The sequence below is a fragment of the Chionomys nivalis genome, chromosome 11, assembly GCF_950005125.1.
Source record: "Chionomys nivalis chromosome 11, mChiNiv1.1, whole genome shotgun sequence".
Lineage (NCBI taxonomy): Eukaryota > Metazoa > Chordata > Mammalia > Rodentia > Cricetidae > Chionomys > Chionomys nivalis.
In genome coordinates, this window is record NC_080096.1 from 68,696,600 (window position 1) to 68,717,457 (window position 20,858).

Below are 20,858 nucleotides of genomic sequence, written 5' to 3' on the forward strand. Positions count from 1 at the left end.
TTGTCAGGAATGTTTCATTCTACCCCAGACTACTGGGTCAGAAGATCAGATGCAGAACCTCAGATGCTGTTTGTTTGTTTTGTTTGTTTTTTGTTTTGTTTGTTTATTTTAAAAAAGGTCTTTCTACATAGAGATCTGATTGTCCTAGAACTCACTATGTAGACCAAGCTTTTTGAGCTCACAGAGATTCAAAATCTTTTGCCTCCTAACTGTTTGCATTAAGGTGTGTGCCACCACACCCAGCAGAAGCTGTTCGTTATTTGTTTTTGTTTTTTGTTTTTTTTTTTTTTTTTTTTTGCTTTAACATCGCTCTGCAGTATGTACAGGCATCTTAAATAGTAAACCAGTACGTGGTGCTGTGTTTCATAGCAAATAATATGTGGAAGAATCTTTCATTCTGTATTTATCGAACTGAGTGATCAACATTAACGTTCACCTCTTTGGTGTCACAATTTCTTGACAGTTCTGTCTCTGGTATTATTATGCTGACCTTGGCTGTTTTCATCTACAAAACAGTCTGTTATTCTAAATATTGTAACTCTAATTTCCAGTAAATAGTGATTATATATGCATCTAAAGGAGATAGAACATATCATAAAATATCATAAATACAGCTATATTAACTTATATATAAACTATATGTAACCTAGTAAATAAAGACAATATGAAAAGTACTTTTAAAAAACATATAGTTCATTTTTTGAGATGTTAAATAGGCTGAGAAACCATTATTTATGAGTAGTGACAATTATAAGTACAATACTTTAGTTTCAGACCACCAATATTCTTGCAATCTATAGATCTTGAACTTGACTGAAATTCAATGAAAACCAGTGTCTTCTCTCATCTAGTTCCAATAGATGAGGACCCTAAGCCTGGACACTTCTCAGCTCTCTCGGAATAGACATGTCACCATGGTCCAATCTCTTGGCCTTGCTAGGAATGCTGAGCGGAGCACTGAGAGGAGTAATGCAGGGTAACTAAGAAAGCTCTGAGCACCTGGAGTCATGCCAGGACCCCAGGGGCAGCAATACAAATGTTGTAATCGGAGCGGCGGCGCCACTCTGTTGACATAGGCTAGCTTTACCCAAAATAATTACACGGAAACTGTATTCTTTTAATCACTGCCTGGCCCATTAGCTCCAGCCTCTTATTGGCTAGCTCTTACATATTGATCTAACCCATTTCTAATATTCTGTGTAGTACCACGAGCTGGCTTACCAGGAAAGATCTTAACCTGCGTCTGTCTGGAGTGGGAGAATCATGGCGACTCCCTGGCTCGGCTTCTTTCTCCCAGCATTCTGTTCTGTTTACTCCACCCACCTAAGGGTTGGCCTAACAAATGGGCCTAGGCAGTTTCTTTATTAATTAACCAATGAAAGCAACAGATTAATACAAGACCCACCTCCATCATACAAAGTGTCCTGCAGGTTGTCAGGATGACAGACACAGAGACACAGGCTCTATCTGAAACAGTCGGTCACTGGGTTGTGTTGAGTCTTCAGTTTTTACGATCTTACTGATACTGAGAATCCAAGAGGAAGGTGAGAGGTGCTATGAAGTGTGACCTCCAATTCAGAGCATTCAGAACCCACTAGGCTGTTTATATTGAAATGAATATATTAGTACTTTTTAAAGAGGAAAATGCTGGTAGCAAAATAGTCAAAGATGCTAAATTTTGAAGATTTTCCTAGTGTCTCCAAGTGACACTTCTACTTGACTGTCTTTAACCAGAGTCAGAAGTAAAATAGTGTTCATGTTCCAATGGTTAGGCTCATGTAAAGTGAGGAGGTTATACATGTCATAGTTTGCGTGATAGCTTCCAATAGAAGTTACAACTGACCTGAACGACTGCAAAAAGCAGCTCTATGTAAGCAAATGAACTACTCTTATTATTCCATGCCATTATTCGGTTGACCTCTATGGAGATGTTTCAGCTGTTTCCATACAAGTCTAATGGTATGATCTGTCTGGTCTCGTCTGGTGAGACCTGTGGTGCCCTGTTCAGGTGTTCTTAGTTAAACTGCTTGCCTCCTCAATGATCATGAGCATCACTTTGTTAGAAATGAGTAAATTGGTTGGGATACAACAGGGGACGTGCTGCAGTCTGTGGAGGATTTCTGTTTGAGTCTTGGTTTTACAGCAAAGTGTCTGATTAGGCCCAAGTGATTTTACTTCTTTTAGGCTCATTCTTTTTTTTTTTTTTTTTTTCTCAATTTAGATCTTTTACGAATTCCATACATGAGTACTACCTAGGCACTTCTGGTCTCTTAATATTCTATATTGGGTTCACTATTAAGCAAGCCATCTGCTTCTTTCTGTAGATGGGACATGAACATGTTCTGGTCCTCATAGCATGTCACTACTGAGACAGAGTGCTCCTCAAGCAGAGGGGTAGGGATGCCAGCTCAGATTCTTTTCAACCTGTCTAGCTGGTTCAAGTACTTTGTGATCACTCTAGTATCCCCCTGATCTACTTTCAAGTCAGCGTTTGAAAGGTGAACGCACCTCTGAGTCACAGCATTTCTCCAGGTTTCTGCAGGAAACACTCTCTGAGCAAAACAGAGGCAAAATTTCTTCCTCTGTACCTTCCCCCTCCTCAACTCTTTACTAACCTTTACTTGTGATTTTTTACTCTCGCTATGATTTCTTCATTATTTTTAGTTTCTTCTCAGTTCAATTTCTGTATGGTTCTACTGTTCTTGTTTTAAAAAAAACCTCAAGCTCATCAGTGAGCATTTACCTGTCCCACCCCATTGCCAGTTCTTCCTCCCACTGTTAACTGTTACCACCTCTGAGTCTCTAGATCTTCCATACTCAAAATGTAGATTTGCAGAAGTGCATGAACTTGTTGTATGATCTGTTAAAATATTTGGGATGTTTGGGTGTATATGTTTTTCTATGGCATAGTGAGGAGGGAATAGACCTTACAAACTTTTGCTTTTGGTAGGGCATCAATACGTACATTGATCTCATTTATTCTAATTGTTACATAGTAGTCATAGTATTGATAGAACATACTTTAACTTTTTCCCTGGTCACTGATAACTTCATCCAGTTTATTTGCTATCAAATAATACTATAACAGAATCTCTCTGAAGCCTCTGTATGTATGTGCGCACATATAGACTCCATAACAAATGTCCAAAAGTAAAAAACCTTCTGCACTTTAAATTTTAATGAATGCTCAAAATTACTTTCCAAAACAAGTATATTAATTAAGCATACAGTCTCTGTTAAGTAGCATGGACCAATTATGTATTTTAATGTTTGTTGAAAATATGTAGTTTCTATTTCATAATGTGTATAAGTGAACCAAGCAGATGAATATTTATGTTAAAGAATTTTCACTGTCTCCTTCATAAGCCAATGAGAAGGAGATACTAGAAATGCAAAGTATCACTGGATCTATTTTCATAGTGCCCTAAATGCCCTAGGCATGACTATAACAGCAACAAATTAAGCTAAGTGTTGATTTTAAATGAGCAAAAGAAGAGATTCAAAACAGAAGCCTCATCAGAAATACTTTAGAGTTTTATTAGGATGGTCACCAGATTACAGCTGTAAAGCTGATCATAAAACCCAATACCTTCCCACAGATATCTTTTGAAATAAACTTGCAGTTCATAAATGCCATTCTTAATAGCTGAAATTTTACTTCCCATCAAATTACAAACTGATAGATGTATAAAATGCTTGCAATAATTTTTGGCTACATTTTACTGTATTCTCATCCAAGTTGCTGAACTCTAAGGTTTCTGAATTCTGCTGTCCTTTGCCAGAGCAGTGATGTGTCAGCTGAGGGTCAGCATTAAAACTCCACTAAATTAGCCAGAAAAGCCAACTCCTAAGCGCATCTCCAGAATGGTTTTAGTGCAAAGTAGTCCCCTTCCGTCGCTTAGCATTCCTCATTTTGCACGTTACTACTGTATCACATCATGGGACATTAAGCATATTTCAACTCATGGGACTAACTCAATCATGTTTTTAGAAATTGACAACAAATCTTATAACTGGATGAGTGATAATATTGAAGTAATAACAATTTCCTGCTAGGCGTGCTTGTTTAATGGATTGCATAGTCCTTCCATGTATAAACACTGCAGTGGTTATCACTAGCAGAAACTGTTCGGTTTTAAGAGCTCAAGTTTAATAATCATTGGCTTTGCTAGAGAAGTCACAAGAAATCTGGAGTTTGTGTTCTGATTCTCATTAATGGCATCATTGTCCAACTGAAAAATAACTTAGAAAAGCTAAGTTTACTCCTGCAATAACAGAGAGGGACCAGCATAACACTGGGCTTGATTTAAAAGTGCTGTCTTCTTCCCGTTTGCTGGATGTTCTGTACCATAATAAGTGCACTGAATTGTGCTGGCCTCAGCCTGAAGCACAGGGTGATGCGCTTCTTTTTTGAAAGATATTTAGAAAAATTTGTCTCAGTGCTTGGCAACTACTCCGACAGAAAACGGATAAAAATAAGGATAGTTTATCAGTTCTGCTGTCCTTCTCATGTTTCAGGTTGAAGGCTGTTGAAATGATGAGAAACAAACAACAGTAAATAGAGCTCCGTCATTATCATTGCTGTGGGTAACTCAGGTTCAGCATCAAAGAAAAATGCATTTGCTTTCAAAACTCAATCCTTCATTTTGAGAGGTGCACTGCACTCAGGTATTGACGTCTAAAAATGGAGTAAATTGGAGAAGGCAGGAAAGTGCTACTATGGGAACTCAGAAATCCAAACAGAAGTCATCTGGCACAATTGTAAAAGCTCTGAGTTTTCAGAATTCTGTTTCTTATAGGAAGGTGTAGACTAGTGTCTAAGGACTGCCATTCTTTAGCAGCTGAAAGAAAACCTAGCTTCAAGTAGTTGCCATCACATGGGACCCTTAAACAGCTTGCTTTAACTTTGGAAATATGCCTGAATGGAGTGACCTGTGTTGAGGTTTGGGAAAGTTACTTATGATCTAGGAAAAGTTTGTTATTTTCACTCTTGCATCCTTTGGCTTTGCAATTTAAGTTGATCACCTTCAATTTCTCTGGCACGGGAATTCCCTGACATGTGAAATTTGTGGATACAAAGAGACAAGGAAGCCATTGTCCCTTCCCTGTGCTGATCTAGTCATCAACAGGCATAACCCAGCCTAAAGAGAGAGAACCTGTTGTTGCAGAAGTCAAATCTGGAAAAGGAATTTTCCTCTGGGGTACAGAAGTTGAGATGAATAATAAGTAAGTAAGATTGTTGCTAGCAGATGGCAATTATAAGATGGAAAGACCACCATAACCAATGAGCTAGAATTAGGCAGACTCAAGACTCAAGGCTTTTGATGAGAGAAAATATTGAATATGATTATAAACATGTATTTTGAGACATGAATTTTTTTTGTCATGAAATTAGGGCCCAAACTTAGTTAAAACTTTTTGCCTCCAAGATAAACAAAATACCCATAGGTACTTTCCTGGCAAATACTACTTTTAATGGCCAAAACCCAAATGAATTTATGTCCTAGTCAAGGTACAATGGCAAAATAGAACAGTATGCTTGATACTTGAGACAGAGATTGTACCAGAGGCCCTGTACTGTAAGAAGCAAAGCTGGAGCTGATTTTTGTAAAAGCCAAAATAAAGACACAAAAACAGAAGTTGCCAGACACATGGAGCATCAGAAATAATATATTCATTCATATTCTATATTAAATTCTAAAGATATATTCCAATCAACTAATATATATATCAAACTTATATATATGAACCACTTCAGAAAAGTTCAATGTAAATATCTAAAATGTAATTATTCTAATATAAGTTTAATAACAATGTTACAGGTAATTCATACAGTGGATATTTAATATGCTGATGGTATTAACTACCAACTCTTTAGAAGGCAAGGTAGCATGTTCATATTTTGTAGGTATGAATATTACAAGCACTGGTAATCTAAAGCCACTGTGAAGAAATGCTAAGAATAAATCATCATGGAATATATTTACCTCAAGGATATACTCTAATTAGGAATTAAAATGTATTTTAAATGTTGCCTTTAGAATATATATACCTCTGTTTAAGCACAAATCATGAAAAGTTAATATTTGTCTTTTACCACAATCATCTCACCAATTAAGGAAGAGATACAAAGTTGGTATAAAAATCAGCATTATAGTATGTGATTCACTATTTTACATGATAGGAGATGAAATGAGAGCAAGCTCCTTCTGGAACTCGGTGCCTGAGTGACCAAAAGAGGCTACAAGAAATGAGCCACTTGGAGAAGTTGCTGATGAGTCTCACACATGCTACTGTGAGGCTCTGGTGGCTTGGAATGTGGACTACTTCCGTTGTGCTCAAGGAAGAGCTGCCCTCTTAGGATTCATAAACCATTGATGAGAGACACATGGGAATGTGAGAAAAATGAAAGATTAGAAATGTAGTTAACCTGTGTGGAGCTGTCAGAGGCACACAAGTCAGGGAAATGTTTGTAAAGAAGACAACCCTGGAAAACGGGGTTGAAACCAAAATACTATTTTAATGATCAATCTTGATTGTCAACTTGACTAGCTTGTGAGCATACCTCTGGTTATATCTATTAGGTCATTTCTGGAAGGATTGGCTGAGAGGGTGCAGATCAAATACTGAGACACAGTCAGAAGGAGTGTTTGTAGATTTAGGCAGATGACATTTAGAATTCATTTTTGTTTTTTGTGTTTGATATGATAGGAATTCTACCCTCTCAGTCAGTAGACTTATTACCCAAAACCATGATACAATTCTTCTTTAGTAAAAGTTTCATATTATGTATTAGGGGTGAGTCTTACTTTGGATAATTAAGAGATACCTTTCCTACCATTGAGCCCAGTATAATATCAGATGTTCCCCATACTCCCTCACCTCGTTCTTACAAGCCAAGAATGTGTCTCAAAGAAACCGACTAAGGCATAGCCACATACTGATAAGGGTTATTATGGAGGAGTGGCTTGTATCAAAATCAGTATGTTGTTGCCTAGGTCAAATTAAAGACAAACTTGAGTCTTAGCTCTACCACCTGCCATGAGCTCTGTGGCTTCAGGAAAGGACTCAAATGTTGCTAATTTAAATGGAAGGAAACTAGCATCTATTATATGCATCTGAGACACCCAGACCTGTGATGGAAAGGCTCTTGGCTTACATTTCATTTGTCATGGTATATGTGAAAGCAGTAAGTTACTTGAACATGAGGTATTATTAGCTGGAAATACAGAGAGAATCTAGAACAATCGGAGGAAGTAGATTAAAGCAAAGTTTTAAAGGCTAAATAAAAAATAATATAAGAAAGACTTTCACAATTTCCCGAGAATTTTGTTGTTCATGTCCTTGTTGTCTTTAGAGATAGAACTGAAAAATGTACTTATAAAAGAACTGTCTCTTCCTCTGTTTTCAGAAACCTTGGTAAGTTTAATTCAGCCTTAAGACTTACTGGATAATTAGATTCATTAATTGGCTGGAACTATTATCACTATCAGATACAATAAAAGTGAAAATAAACAAAACCTGACATTCTCAGGGTCACATTAGGACCTGGAAAAGTACCTTATTTTTTTAGGCTTGCTTTAAGATGGACATATATCTAATCCTTGAACCTGAAATGGACTACCCCAGAAAAATGAGAAGTTGTAAGTTCTAAAGAGGCCCATGCCTCTCTTTCCTTCACTATGATCAACAAGAATAACCAGTGAACAGTTTGCTGTGCTTTGAGTGAAAATATATATTATTCAAGTTAGAGCCTGCCTTTTGTCCCTTCTCAAAATTTGTTATTTTAGTCTCGGGTACATACTGGATTTGTTTCCCTTTCTTTTGGGGTGTGTGTGTGTGTGATATTATTACTATGAAAAGCTTTGAACTCTTTAGAGCTGGAATTATTTCTCTCAGTCTCCTAAGACTGAGCACCTCTCTGCAGCACCTTTTTCTGTAACACTATAGAACACTGTGTCATCTAGACATTTAAACGGTGCCAGGTGAGGTTTTAAGAAAATGCCCCTGCCATAGTTATAGTCAACTTGATATATAGTCTTGGATAGGCTCATAGTGTATTTTGCATTGAGGAAGCTTCATATACCAGTATTCATTAGAAACTGTGCCAAATTAGAAAGAAAAAAATATTGCATTCTTCATTCCCCAAAGGCTTTTTGTAGGATCTATCAATGTCATATTAGTTTGTGAGCTTAAAGCTTAAGAGTCTTAGAATCTAGGGGCCTTTGGTATGGGACATAAAGCCATAAGCAATTTTAAATTAATGATTATGTAAAATTTGTATAGTCTACAAATAATAGGTTTCTGTTTGGAAGGTAGATTTGATCTTCAGTGATTAGTAATTAAATCAAGCATTATTTTTAATGCTGTTTTATTACCTTGCAGCCACATTGACACTAGAGAAACTGCCAGTTCATTTGAGACTAGCCCTGGTGTTTATTAAACTCATCCGTTGTATAGTTTTGGCAGATTACTTATATAGATCCTTTAGTCTGTATAGATCTATAAAAAATTTCACATGTATCTCCAAGTGGCAGCAGTATGATTTAAAAGTCATTTTTTCTCTTGTTGGTCCATCACTTCAATTTTTTAATCTTTCAAGTCATATTTCTAATCCATACCAACAGTCCTTTATTTTGTTGTAACTCATTGTTATGCAAATCATTACATTCTTGGATTGGCTTCAGAATCTTTAATGATAAGAAGGAAGTTATTATATTGTCATATCTCCTACCTGACTTATCAAAATACCTCATTGTTAATTGACTAAAGAGATAGATTTGCAGTTGGACAGACAAATAAGTAAAAGCAAATATAGAGGTGACAACAGATAGTGGCATGTCATAACTGAAGAAGACCATTTACTACTCTGGTTTGTCAGCTTGTCACATGGTAGAAGAGGGGTCCTCAGTTGAAGTACTGTTTCTACCAGATGGCCTCTTGGCATATTTGCAGGGCATTTTTCTTGATCCTAATTGATGTAAGAGGGCCCAGCACACTTTGGGCAGTACTATCCCAAAGGCAGGTGGGGCTGAGCTGTATAAGAAAGCCTGGAGTCAGGCAAGTATGCAACATTCCTCCATCAGTTTTTGCTTTAAACCCTCACTTTGTGGTCCTGTCTTGGCTTCCCTCAATGATGGACTGTCAGCCACTAGATAAAGTAAACCCTTCCTCCCAGGTTGACTTTGATCATGGTGTTTATTAGAGCAAGAGAAAACAAGCTAGAACATATTCTACACTGGTAATATGTATCTCTGCCTACCTAATGTATATTTGCTGTGAGGCAAATATGTATAATCTAAAGGAGGAAGGCGCTTTCCAGTGATCCATTCTGAACACATAAATGTGCTCATCTTGAAGGATGAGATCAAAGGAAACACGAGACTTACCTTGACACTGCAGGAACAAAGGTGTGCTATTTTCTTAGTATCCTTTTCCTTACTAGAGGATGCTCAGTGTTTTAAGCCCCTGCCTCTCTAAGCCAGTTCCTTAAATGAGCCTGCCTCCCTGGAGCAGCAGACCTTGCTAGCCCATTATGGATTGTCTCTTTCATGTCCTTTTCTTTTAGTTCAGCTGGAACGCTGATCTGTAAGTCCACACATAACGGGGTTTAAAAATTACCTTTACTCTCTTTGTATAACAAAGTTTGAGGCCTTTATTTTTCCATACTGAAGGCCTGAATTTCACTGAGAATTTTGAAGTACATTGAAAGAAAATAAAATAAGGAACACATACTCTCGATTGACTGTTATTTATTAAGAATTTCTCTTAATACTACCCTGCATTATTTTTACTGTGCAACATTTTCATATGTTAATTCAACATATCCCACTAGACTAGTTTTAAAACTTCCCTACAGAATTTTACAATAAGACATGCTTGAGTTATTTAGTAGACACGTTGTTTTTGTTTTTATTTTTCAATCAAAAATAGACTAAAATTGCTTTGTCTAAAAGCCTAATTAGATATTTTTGTTATTGTTTTTGAAACAGGAATTTATTTATCTCCCAGGCCTCAAACTTACTAGACTAGACTCATATCCTGATCTTCCTGCCTCCGCCTCTCAAATTTTAGGGTTACAGACATGAGCTGTAACATGTGACTATTTAGTTAGATACTGAACAACAATTTTAAAAATATTTTGAATCTAGACAGCATAATTAATGTTTTATCTTTGAGGGAGGTGCTTGATCTTGCAGCAGCTTGATAGGCCATACTTTGTTAAATTACCTGGTGTGAGTGAGAAGGAAGCACAAAACACACAACAAACCCGCTTAGGAGTTTATTGGAGGAGATGTGTACAAGCCTGGGGAAGTCGGGTGCAGAAAGAGAGGGCTGAACATGCTGCATCCAGCTTTTAAAGGCTGCCTATCGCGTATGCACAGGGTGATGATGTAGCTACGTCATACACAGATGACAGAGCTCACACATGCGTACAAGGGTTTACGTAGCTGTGTCAGACATAGGTGATGTACCCACGCCACATGTGGGTCACACAGGGCCTTTTAAGGTTCCTGGAGTGGCAAGGTATTTTTGCCTGAGGGATTGTTCGCACATGCGTGGCCTAGAACCCGGAAGTGGCAGCCGTGCTGGTTGGCTAAAACCATAACACTTTGCTGCCCATGGGAGGTCTGCCCCTTTCTGATTGAATACTGGGGAGCATGAATTTAGGAAGGGGGGGCTATGGTCAGAATGTATAATATAAATTTGAAATAATAATAATAATAATGATAATGATAATACTTATGTGACATAACATTATATTGTTTGATATGACTGTAACTATGGATTGAGGATTTCTATATTATGAAATGAAATGAGCCTTACTCATTATTTTGTATATGTGTACATATATATATATATGTATATGTATCAGTAATTGGTTCTTTAATATGTTTTATTCGAGAGTAGTTGAAAATTCATGTAATAGCAATCTGAGTTGAATTCATAGGTTTGAAATTTGGTTAACAAAATGATATGATGTTTTTGTATGTTACCTTCTTGTTAAATTCATGTGGGCTTTCCCCCCCTCTGTTTGTCTTATAGTGCGGGTGTTGGCCGGACTGGCTGTTTCATTGTAATAGATGCCATGTTAGAAAGAATAAAGCATGAAAAAACTGTAGATATTTATGGCCATGTAACTTTAATGAGAGCCCAGAGGAATTACATGGTGCAAACAGAGGACCAGTACATCTTTATCCATGATGCGCTGTTAGAAGCAGTGACATGTGGAAATACCGAAGTGCCAGCTAGAAACTTGTATGCCTACATTCAGAAGCTGACACAAATAGAAACAGGGGAGAATGTCACCGGAATGGAGCTCGAATTTAAGGTACGACATTGGCTGTGATGTGGTTACTCACTAGCAAGTTATTTTGTCTTGGAAATAGGCTTCACTTTGTTACCTTACAAATTTTGAAGTACAAGCTTCGTTTTTCTTCTGCTCTAGCATCAGATTATAAGACACTTTCTTCTTTTTTCCTCTCCTCTATTTTTTTGTTCCCTCAACTATCAGGGGCCCTTGGTGCCCTAATATAAATTCAGAAATCATGTTCTCAAAATGCAATGTTTACAATATTCAGTAAGTTATGTGGAATAATTAGCTAAGCGGAAGTACACTATGAATATTTACCATCAAGTAAAGAGAAGATTGATATCTAAAAAGGTCATATTAGGTTCATTGCATTCAAACCATTGGGTAATTTCATCTTTGTGCTTTTTTTCTTTTTAAATTCAACAGCGTCTAGCCAGCTCAAAAGCTCACACCTCAAGATTCATCAGTGCCAATCTTCCATGTAATAAATTCAAAAACCGCCTTGTTAATATTATGCCATATGAATCCACAAGGGTGTGCCTGCAGCCTATCCGAGGAGTAGAAGGCTCTGATTACATCAATGCCAGTTTTCTTGATGGATACAGGTGTCTACCCTTGTTCCCCTGACAATCCAAAGCCTTGGTATTTGCATGTGCCCTAGATTTATAACCACAAAGATTTTCCTCTCAATTCAAAGAGACTTTCTTTCTGAATAGATCATCATTCAATTCTTCGGGGGGGGGGGTGGTGGTGGTTAATTTTAGTTAGAATTAAACAATAGTAACCGAGTTTCTATTGCATGTAAGGATGGGGAAGTGTACTTCTGTGACATGGAAATGCTTATATGGCTGTGTACATGTGGGTGGGTATGGCGTATGTGCGTGTTAATACCAGTGTGAGTGTGTTGGGGGGTTGTGTGGCTGTGGATAGCAAAGATCAGTATCGCATGTCTTCCTCAGCTGTGTTCCAGATTATTTTTTGATAAAGGGTCTCTCATTGAAACGAGAGCTCATCTCTTCAGCTTAACCAGCTGACTAATGAGATCTCGTGATCCACCTGTTACCTACACACACACACACACACACCACTTTATATGAGTGCTGAGGATCTGAATGGCAGATACTTTAGTGCCTGAATCATCTCCTTAGCCTCTCGTTGTTGCTTCTTTGAATCTGACCTTCTAACCTAGTCTTTCAGAAACTGGGTTTTAGATCTGGAAGTTGATAAAGCAGCTATTTTAGACCATTTTTTATAAGTTTAATAGATTAAATGAGCTTTGTTTCTCAAAAATGAAGTCATACAATTCATCATTAAGGTGATTTATATAACACATGAAATTAACCTATTAGCATGGCACTAAAATTTAATAACAGCGATAAAGACATACATAATAATATTAACAACACAATTGATTTTGCAAAGTCCCCACCATGTACTAAATGATCTTATTGATTATGTATCCTAATGGGAACCCCTGCAATTGAATTAATAATATATATAGGACTGGTGTTAACAATTCACAAATCAATTTGTGCATGTCCTCAAAGTATTTTAATATTTTCTTTTAATTCTCTCTATTCAGACAACAGAAAGCCTACATTGCTACCCAGGGGCCCTTAGCAGAGACCACTGAAGACTTCTGGCGCATGCTTTGGGAACACAACTCCACCATTGTTGTGATGCTCACCAAGCTGAGAGAAATGGGCAGAGTAAGTATGTTACCCTGTTTGGAAAATCACGTCAAGCTCATTCATTTATGTGCTTTGGAACTAGTACAGTGGCATGCAATGGAAGAGGCTAAGTCACTCAGTGCCGCTGACTTATGTTGGGCCCTCAGCAAATGCTTATTACCTTTTGCCTGAATGGGTTAGAATTTTATGATAGAATGGACCATCAGTTCCCCATATAAAAGAATTTAAATTCATGACTTTCATTCCTTGGCCAACCATTGAGCATGGTGGCTGGAAAGCTACATGATATATCAAGAGTTATAATAGCAAATCTGTTTTTGTAGAATAATTATTCTGAAATACAAATAAAGTAGCATCAGAGAAATTTGAAAACTTGCCACCAGGTACAGCATTTGAAAGCATGTTAGCTGTGCTATTTGAGATAGTCTCATCCTTTCTCTTCTTTTTGTAAATTACACAATAGACTTATGGCTAAAACCCAGCTTTTAGAGCCCATTTAGAAAGCAAAAATATATAAGGCCAAGACTTTTCTTAATCTGACTGCTGAATATGCAAAGCTAACAACACAAGTCACCGGAACTCCCAGGACCCCAAGCTCCTTGGATATCAACTAAGAATGAACTGGATCAGTGCAGAGGTTTCTTTCTGCTTCATCCTTGGTGATTTCCTAATTACAAAACACAGTGGTATAAAACGAATGTGCTGATGTAATACAGGACCAAAATGGATAGCATTGCCGAAGGACTTATGTAATCATTTACATAATCCATAGACATGAGATAACCACCCAATTGAAGCACGCAGTTCAGCTGGTGTTTAATAGGTAGCTATGATTTGCCAGACACTGTACTGGGCTTTTTTGGGGGGGGAAATTACACCAGATAGAGGTACAAAAATATAGGTATGTGTAATTGAAACTGCCTGATTTTAGAAGTTCATTAACAAGAGAACAAATTTAGATAGACAGATCTTTGTTTGTACCTTATGGAGTTTAATATTAATCTTTTCTTTTAGGAGAAATGTCACCAGTACTGGCCAGCAGAACGATCTGCGAGGTACCAATATTTTGTTGTAGATCCAATGGCTGAGTACAACATGCCTCAGTATATCCTAAGGGAATTCAAGGTCACAGATGCCAGGGTAAGTTCAGCTCCACCATTAGCTAGAAATGAGGGTTACGTGTACCTTCTCTGAGAGAAACGTTTGCCAAATAACCATTCTCCAAAGGAAAAGAAATCAGCCATTATGGATGATTTTAAAGGAAAAGAATCTGTAACTTTGCCTCTATCTGGTAAGTGTTCTCATAAACCCAGGGTTGGCTTCCCTTCAAATGTCACACCTGGACGCCCAGCTGTGGGTACTCGCTCAGTGAGCACTGGTGTTGGGCAGCATTTACTGATTGGGTGGCTGCACTTAAGTTCACCTCCTCAGCACATTCTCATTGGAGAGTTTTGATTTCTTCATTACTCCGGGCTGTAAATATGTTGTTGTTTGTGCAGCCCTTGAGGTCATATGGGCTTGTAGGTTAATTTGGTCTGACTTTCAAACTGTGGAGCAAATGGCATTCCATCGAAGGCTCTGACAAGCCTTGCACATTCTAATTTGCTTGCTGGCATGGTTTATTCCTCCATGTGCTAATGTGTCTGTCCATGAGAACTGTGAACTGACCACCCTTGTTGGCTAATTTTCATTCTGCATTTTCTACAAAGATTGCTGAGTCCAAGGTTCAGCCCTGATGTAAGAGACTCTAGGCATAAACTTTAATATATTTGCTGTAGAATTTCACAGACCCTGATTGCAAACACATCTTAGGGGAGACCAGGTCAGCGTAAAGCCCTGCTTTATTTTTGGAACTGTCATCATGGGTAGGTTAACTAAAACACCAGGGGACAGTGTATACTTGATTCATTGTTTTTGTTTTGGGGAGAAGCAACTTTCTCTCAGCTCATGTTTGCCTGTTAATACCTGAAACCTAGCCCTGGCTGTGACAGGGAGAGAGACAGAAACAGAGACAGAGAGAACATGATTCACAGAAGGTTTGGCTCAGGTAATAGACTCGATAATCCCAGGAATTGTAATGTGTTAATTACTCTGAATGTGGCCACATCAAGGAAGCTATTACGTTCCAATATCTCATTTTTTAACTTGTCATTGTAAGCAGGCCCTGATGCTTGCCCCTATCCCTTCTGTGTGAGCCAAACTCATAAGTTCTTTGAACATAAATTTTTTAGCTATTTCTGATAATAAAAAGGAAAATGTGGCTTTGACTATAGGGAACACATTTACCTAGCTCCAAGTTAAACCTAATCACATTGAGCAAGAAAGAGTAAAGTGAAACTTGCTCATATAGTTTAAAGTCTCTCTGTGGTTAACTGCCAGATTTTGTTGTATATGCTCCCAGTATGTTTATCATCTCAGGCTCTGAGATCACAGTTGGCCTGTGAGAATATAGCATTGTTAACCATCTAAACTTTAAAAGGCAGGTGGATTCTTCTCCAAATAGAAAGTGTCTGTGCACAAGACCTGTTCTTGACATTATGGTCAAAAATGAAATCTCCAGAACACTCAGAAGACAATTCTACATTGTCCAGTTCTCTGACTTCTTCCATGTACCCTCCAAAACTTTCCCAGAAAAAGCAGGGGAACAAATCAAGCTTCCATAGTAAACATCTAGGAGTTGGTAATAGCCCCAGATACTATACACGTTCCTCTGTATTCTCGTGAATTGCTGTGATCCTCTTCCATTCTCAAGCATCTGCGCTGCTCCACTAGCATACGTGAGGTGTGGCTATCCTGAGTTGGCCACCTCTCTTCAATATGCCTGGGATTTTATCTCCACAAATCTTAGAAATGGGAACATCTGGGCCCAAAAGAATATTAGAAGGATGGATTAGCTCCCAAGAATAGGACACAGAAAGCCACTGGGAACAACTCTTCAAGTGAGATCAGTCCAGTGAGCGTGAGTTCAGTGATGGTTCCCCATGTGAGTCAGAGCAGGAATTCCTGTATCTATGAGCAAAGGGTCGCTCCTGCTCTTGTACTTCAAACAATCCCAGAAAGAATCTGAAGTACCTCATGCCTTTATCTTCTTAACATGGTTCTTCTTGAGCTCAGTGAAGTTTTAAATTCTCTTCAGAAAATAAGTTAATAGAAATGGGAAGTAAATGCCTTAGACATCCACCATTAATTTAGTGCTTGTGGGAGTCACTGTGTAAACATTATAGTAAAAGGAATTACCTATTTTTAATTATCATGCTTTAGATATGACTTATTTTCATCCACTTTTAGGGTTGTCTGTGTAAACTAATTCCCGAAGACAGTCAGGAAGGGGGGAGGGGAGATGCTTGTAAATCATCCCCTTGGATTCTTTCTATATTAGTTTCCTTTTCTTTTCCTGTGATAAAACACTGACCAAAAGCAACTTGGAAGCAAAGATTTATTTGATATAAAGGTTCATCATAAAGGGACACCAGGGCAAAAGCTTAAAGCAGGAACCTTGAAGCAGGAACTGAAGCAGAGATCATGTAGGAACACCCGCTTACTGGGTTGCTCTCCATGGCTCACTCTGCTTGATTTCATCCACGACTCAGGAACCCCTGTCTAGGGGATGTGCTGCCACTGTTGGCTGCACCCTCCTTTATCACTCCTTAACCAAGAAAATGTCCACATATGTGCACATAAGATAATCTGATGGAAACTACTCTCTAATCAAGGTTTCCTTCTCCCAAAGACTCTGGTCTGTTCCGAGTTGACAAAAACAATCTGGCACAGTGTCCTTAATCTGAAATGTAAGCATTGTCACATGGTTCATGCTGTACCTCATGCATGGCTCAAGTGTGTATCACAGAGACATGTTGGGCAGCCAGCTCAACCACAACTACCTAGTTTATATTAGATTCCTTAAACGTTGCCATTTGTCATTTATAATGCTGGAAAAGGCATGCATGGCAAATGGGAAATCACTATGACAACAGCAAGCCTCTGGTGTAGGTGCCATGCCTATACACTCCTTTCAATGTGAAGAAGTTATTAGATTGAAGTAGAGTGTATAAGATTTGGTGGGATACATATAAATGTTTATTTATATGCATATATATACACATATATAAATACAAATATGTATGTATGTTTTTGATGATTTCCAGTTTAAACATTGAAACTCAGAAGTCCATCTGAAGAGGACAACTCAAATATTTGTAATTTAAATATATAAATATTGACTGTGTTGGCAGCACACACAACTTAGTTTCTCTGGACATGTTCCTAATAATTTTCTTGTCTTTTTATTTTTTGGGGAAAAATCATAAATGCTTTTATGGTTTCTGTACTTGCTGAACTCTCCTGGCATGCTGCATTGTGGCTGGTTATGTGGCTTCCCCTCTAAAGGACGGCCAGTCCCGAACAGTGCGGCAGTTCCAGTTCACTGACTGGCCAGAACAAGGAGTGCCAAAGTCTGGAGAAGGATTTATTGACTTCATCGGCCAAGTCCATAAAACAAAGGAGCAGTTTGGCCAAGATGGGCCCATTTCGGTGCATTGCAGGTGAGCAGGGAGTCACTAATGCTAACTGGACATTTATGATAGATGCCTGGCTGCTTTGAAAATGGCTGTCCTTTATTCACTTTGTGCACAAGCTTGTTATAATAAGTCTGTGTAATTGAAATTTATTTGCAGATCGTTCTATGAGACATAAAGATTTGTTTCTTTTTCTTTACATAAATTGAAAAGAATTAGAGGAATGTTTTTATCCCCCGCATTGATCCCCTATTTAAAAAAAATAAAAAACCTACAAGAAATCAGTTTTGTGTTGCCAGCAATTGCCAGTGTGTCCCTAACAATAAGTGTAGTGCTAATCCCTGCCAGTGTTTGCTTTCTTTTTGTGTAGCTGCACTTACAACTGCCTTTCTCTATCTTTCCCCTTTATCTCTTGAAAGAGTAGTGAATAGCTGCCAAGACTTAATAGCAATACTAATTCCTGCAAGTCAATAAGTGATTAGTATGGTACCTCAGTTCAAAATGCAATTTGCTTGGAAATTGTTGCTATATCAGAAAATGAAGCACCTTCAATTTAATTATTTTCAACAGTTTCCAGAGCATTTTGTAATTTAAGTCACTGAAGTTAATAGAAATACTAAGTGAACGCCTTAGACATCCACCATAAATTTAGTGCATGTGGAAGTTGCTGCATGTGCAGAACACAGTAAAAAGATTTCTCCTCGTTTTTGTTTTTTTTTTTCTAACTGCTGTATTTCAGGATTGTAAAAGCTTGAGGTTTCAGTTTTTATAATGTTTATAGTCAGTCTTGAAAGCATTTGTGTTTAAAAAGTCTGGTACTTTAAAAACTATTGTTTTTAATACCACAGGAAGCAAGATCTAAATATAGAAAAACTAGACAGGGGCATGAGCATACACGCTCTTGTCCTGGATCTATACTTTCACGAAGACATATAACAGTGTAAAGCAGTGAGCTTTGGGTTTCTCTTCAGGTCTGGGATCATTTCTAACAATGCTTTTTTCTCAGAGTTGAAAATATTTGTTTTACGTTGTCAAAATCGCTTGCTATGTGCAACTAAAGAGCAAATAGGATGTGATGTATGGTCTCCAATGGTTAAAGTTGTTGTTATAAACTAGAGTTGAAACATCTAGGTTTTTTTTTTAATCTAGCACTTAATTTCTCCACTTAATTTAGATTTTCTCTGTATGACCTCTATAGAAAAGAATACATCTGATATTCATAATTTAAGCATGAGCCCCCTGTTACTGCTCTTTGGGGTTGTTTTCAGACAATGATGGAGAAACCCCTTAAGTACAAAGATTCACATGTTGTATACCTGTAAACTCACATATCCCTTTACCTCCCAAAGTCTTCTAGATACATATCTTTTCTTGTTTTTGGATGCCCTGAAATAACACTTATTTTTAGTCTATTAACCGAATATACTGAGATTCATTAAATTTAGAAATTAACGAGGGAGATGCCTGTTCTTTTCTTGAAAATTCTTAGTAGCAATCCAGAAACGTTATATTTTTGGTTGCATTTGATTAACCAAGTCAAAGTAAGATATGCTCTGAAATACCTACATGGACGCGACAAAACTGTCATAAGTCAAAGTGCCTCATGAATGCTTTCAGGGCTCAAAGAATCTGCCAGATCCCTTTGCTGTTTGTGAGACGGATAACTTCAGCTCCTCTTTAACAACTGCCCATTGATTTAAAGCCCCACTTAGCATTTTTCCTTAGATTCATGAGAAATTGAAGTTTGTAAAAGCACACACTATTTATATGCCTGTCAGCTCCATCCCACAGTAAATGAATTCATCTATTTTCTACAGCCTGTGCCCAAGCACTACACACACCATTTAATTAAGATCCAAAAATGTAGGGTTTTTTTTATTTCAGATTATTCAGTGTTCTCATTACCTAAACCCCCAGATGTCACTTTTTAAGAGTACAAGGGCTATCAATTAGTTTTCTTCCTTGTTGCTATGAAAATTCGGTAATTATCTTAAAATACCAAAGGAAATAGAAAGAAACTCAAAACCTTGCTGAAATGGCAGAAAGAAACATGGAATATTTTAGCGGCTTATCACCTGAAAATAAGTAGTTCAGAGTAGTGGTTAACTATACTGGCAAAGGCCCTTTTGAGAATCTAATAAAGTTATAGATTTTCTAAAATTGACATATGATGTGATATTTTTACAATCAGTGCATATAGGGTATTCACAGCTTCCCAAAGAATAAGAGAAAAACCTTTCCATAACAAAAAGTCTATTATAGAATCAGTTTTTTTTTTTCCTTTGGTTTTTCGAGGCAGGGTTTTTCTGTATTTTTGGTGCCTGTCCCGGAACTAGCTCTGGTAGACCAGGCTGGCCTCGGCCTCGAACTCCCAGAGATCCGCCTTCCTCTGCCTCCCGAGTGCTGGGATTAAAGGCGTGCGCCACCACCGCCCGACTAGAATCAGTTTTTTCATATCTAACCCAATGTTGATACTGTAGTTTGTAAGCCCGTTACACATTTGTTACCTGTTTAGGATGACATATCCTTCACAGATTATGTTACTAAAGAATAGGAAAGGGAGAATCTACATGACGTGTTCCACATTTTTATAATTTATCTCATACTTCACATAATGGCAAAATCTTGTTTCAGGATCAACTTGAAGAATGCAAGCCAGTGTTTGATCTGTTCATACTTTGCTCTATTGATTTTATGTTATTTTTTGACCTTTTCAACTGGAGTTACATGGTGTTATAGAAATACATTCTATTTTGTAAGACCCAATCCTAATTACTTATTCTTTTATGTTACCACAGCATATTACCTGGTAGTCATATAGTGAAAGCATTCCCACTTTATCTTGAACATGCTTGTGGAGAAACTGGGAATATGGAAACTCTAGAAGAATGAATGACTGCTTCCAAAGCAAATGAGGTCAAGACTATGAGCATGTTACTCACAGTGCTTTTCTTCTCATGACAGTGCTGGCGTGGGAAGAACTGGAGTCTTCATAACACTGAGTATTGTGTTGGAAAGAATGAGATATGAAGGGGTTGTAGATATCTTCCAGACAGTCAAAATGTTAAGAACACAGCGACCAGCCATGGTACAAACAGAGGTGAGAAAACATTTGGGATCGCCTTCTAAAAATCTTAACATTCTGTGGGTTCAAAATATGGTTGCAAGATACAGAAAATCACCATGAGAAAGGCAACCATTTGTTTACTTAATATTTTAAAACCATTCTTGAAATATTAAACATTTGAAACCTGAAAAGGCCTTGTTTCCTATTCACTAATTAATATGTACATTTCTCAGGATATGTCCATGATTTAGAGAATCAGAGTGGTAGTGTTT

At 37.6% G+C, this 20,858-nt stretch overlaps 1 protein-coding gene across 34 annotated transcripts in view; it reads left to right on the forward strand.

The window, feature by feature from the left end:
* Ptprd (protein tyrosine phosphatase receptor type D) overlaps positions 1–20,858 on the forward strand; it is a 2,217,081-nt gene that overhangs the window by 2,190,760 nt on the left and 5,463 nt on the right. For all 34 annotated transcript variants that reach the window (XM_057783903.1, XM_057783917.1, XM_057783909.1 and 31 more), the window contains 6 exons: positions 11,047–11,332; positions 11,741–11,919; positions 12,897–13,023; positions 14,020–14,145; positions 17,392–17,546; positions 20,484–20,619. In XM_057783903.1, the coding sequence (XP_057639886.1) occupies positions 11,047–11,332; positions 11,741–11,919; positions 12,897–13,023; positions 14,020–14,145; positions 17,392–17,546; positions 20,484–20,619 (1,009 nt within the window). The remainder of the gene's footprint in view (positions 1–11,046; positions 11,333–11,740; positions 11,920–12,896; positions 13,024–14,019; positions 14,146–17,391; positions 17,547–20,483; positions 20,620–20,858) is intronic.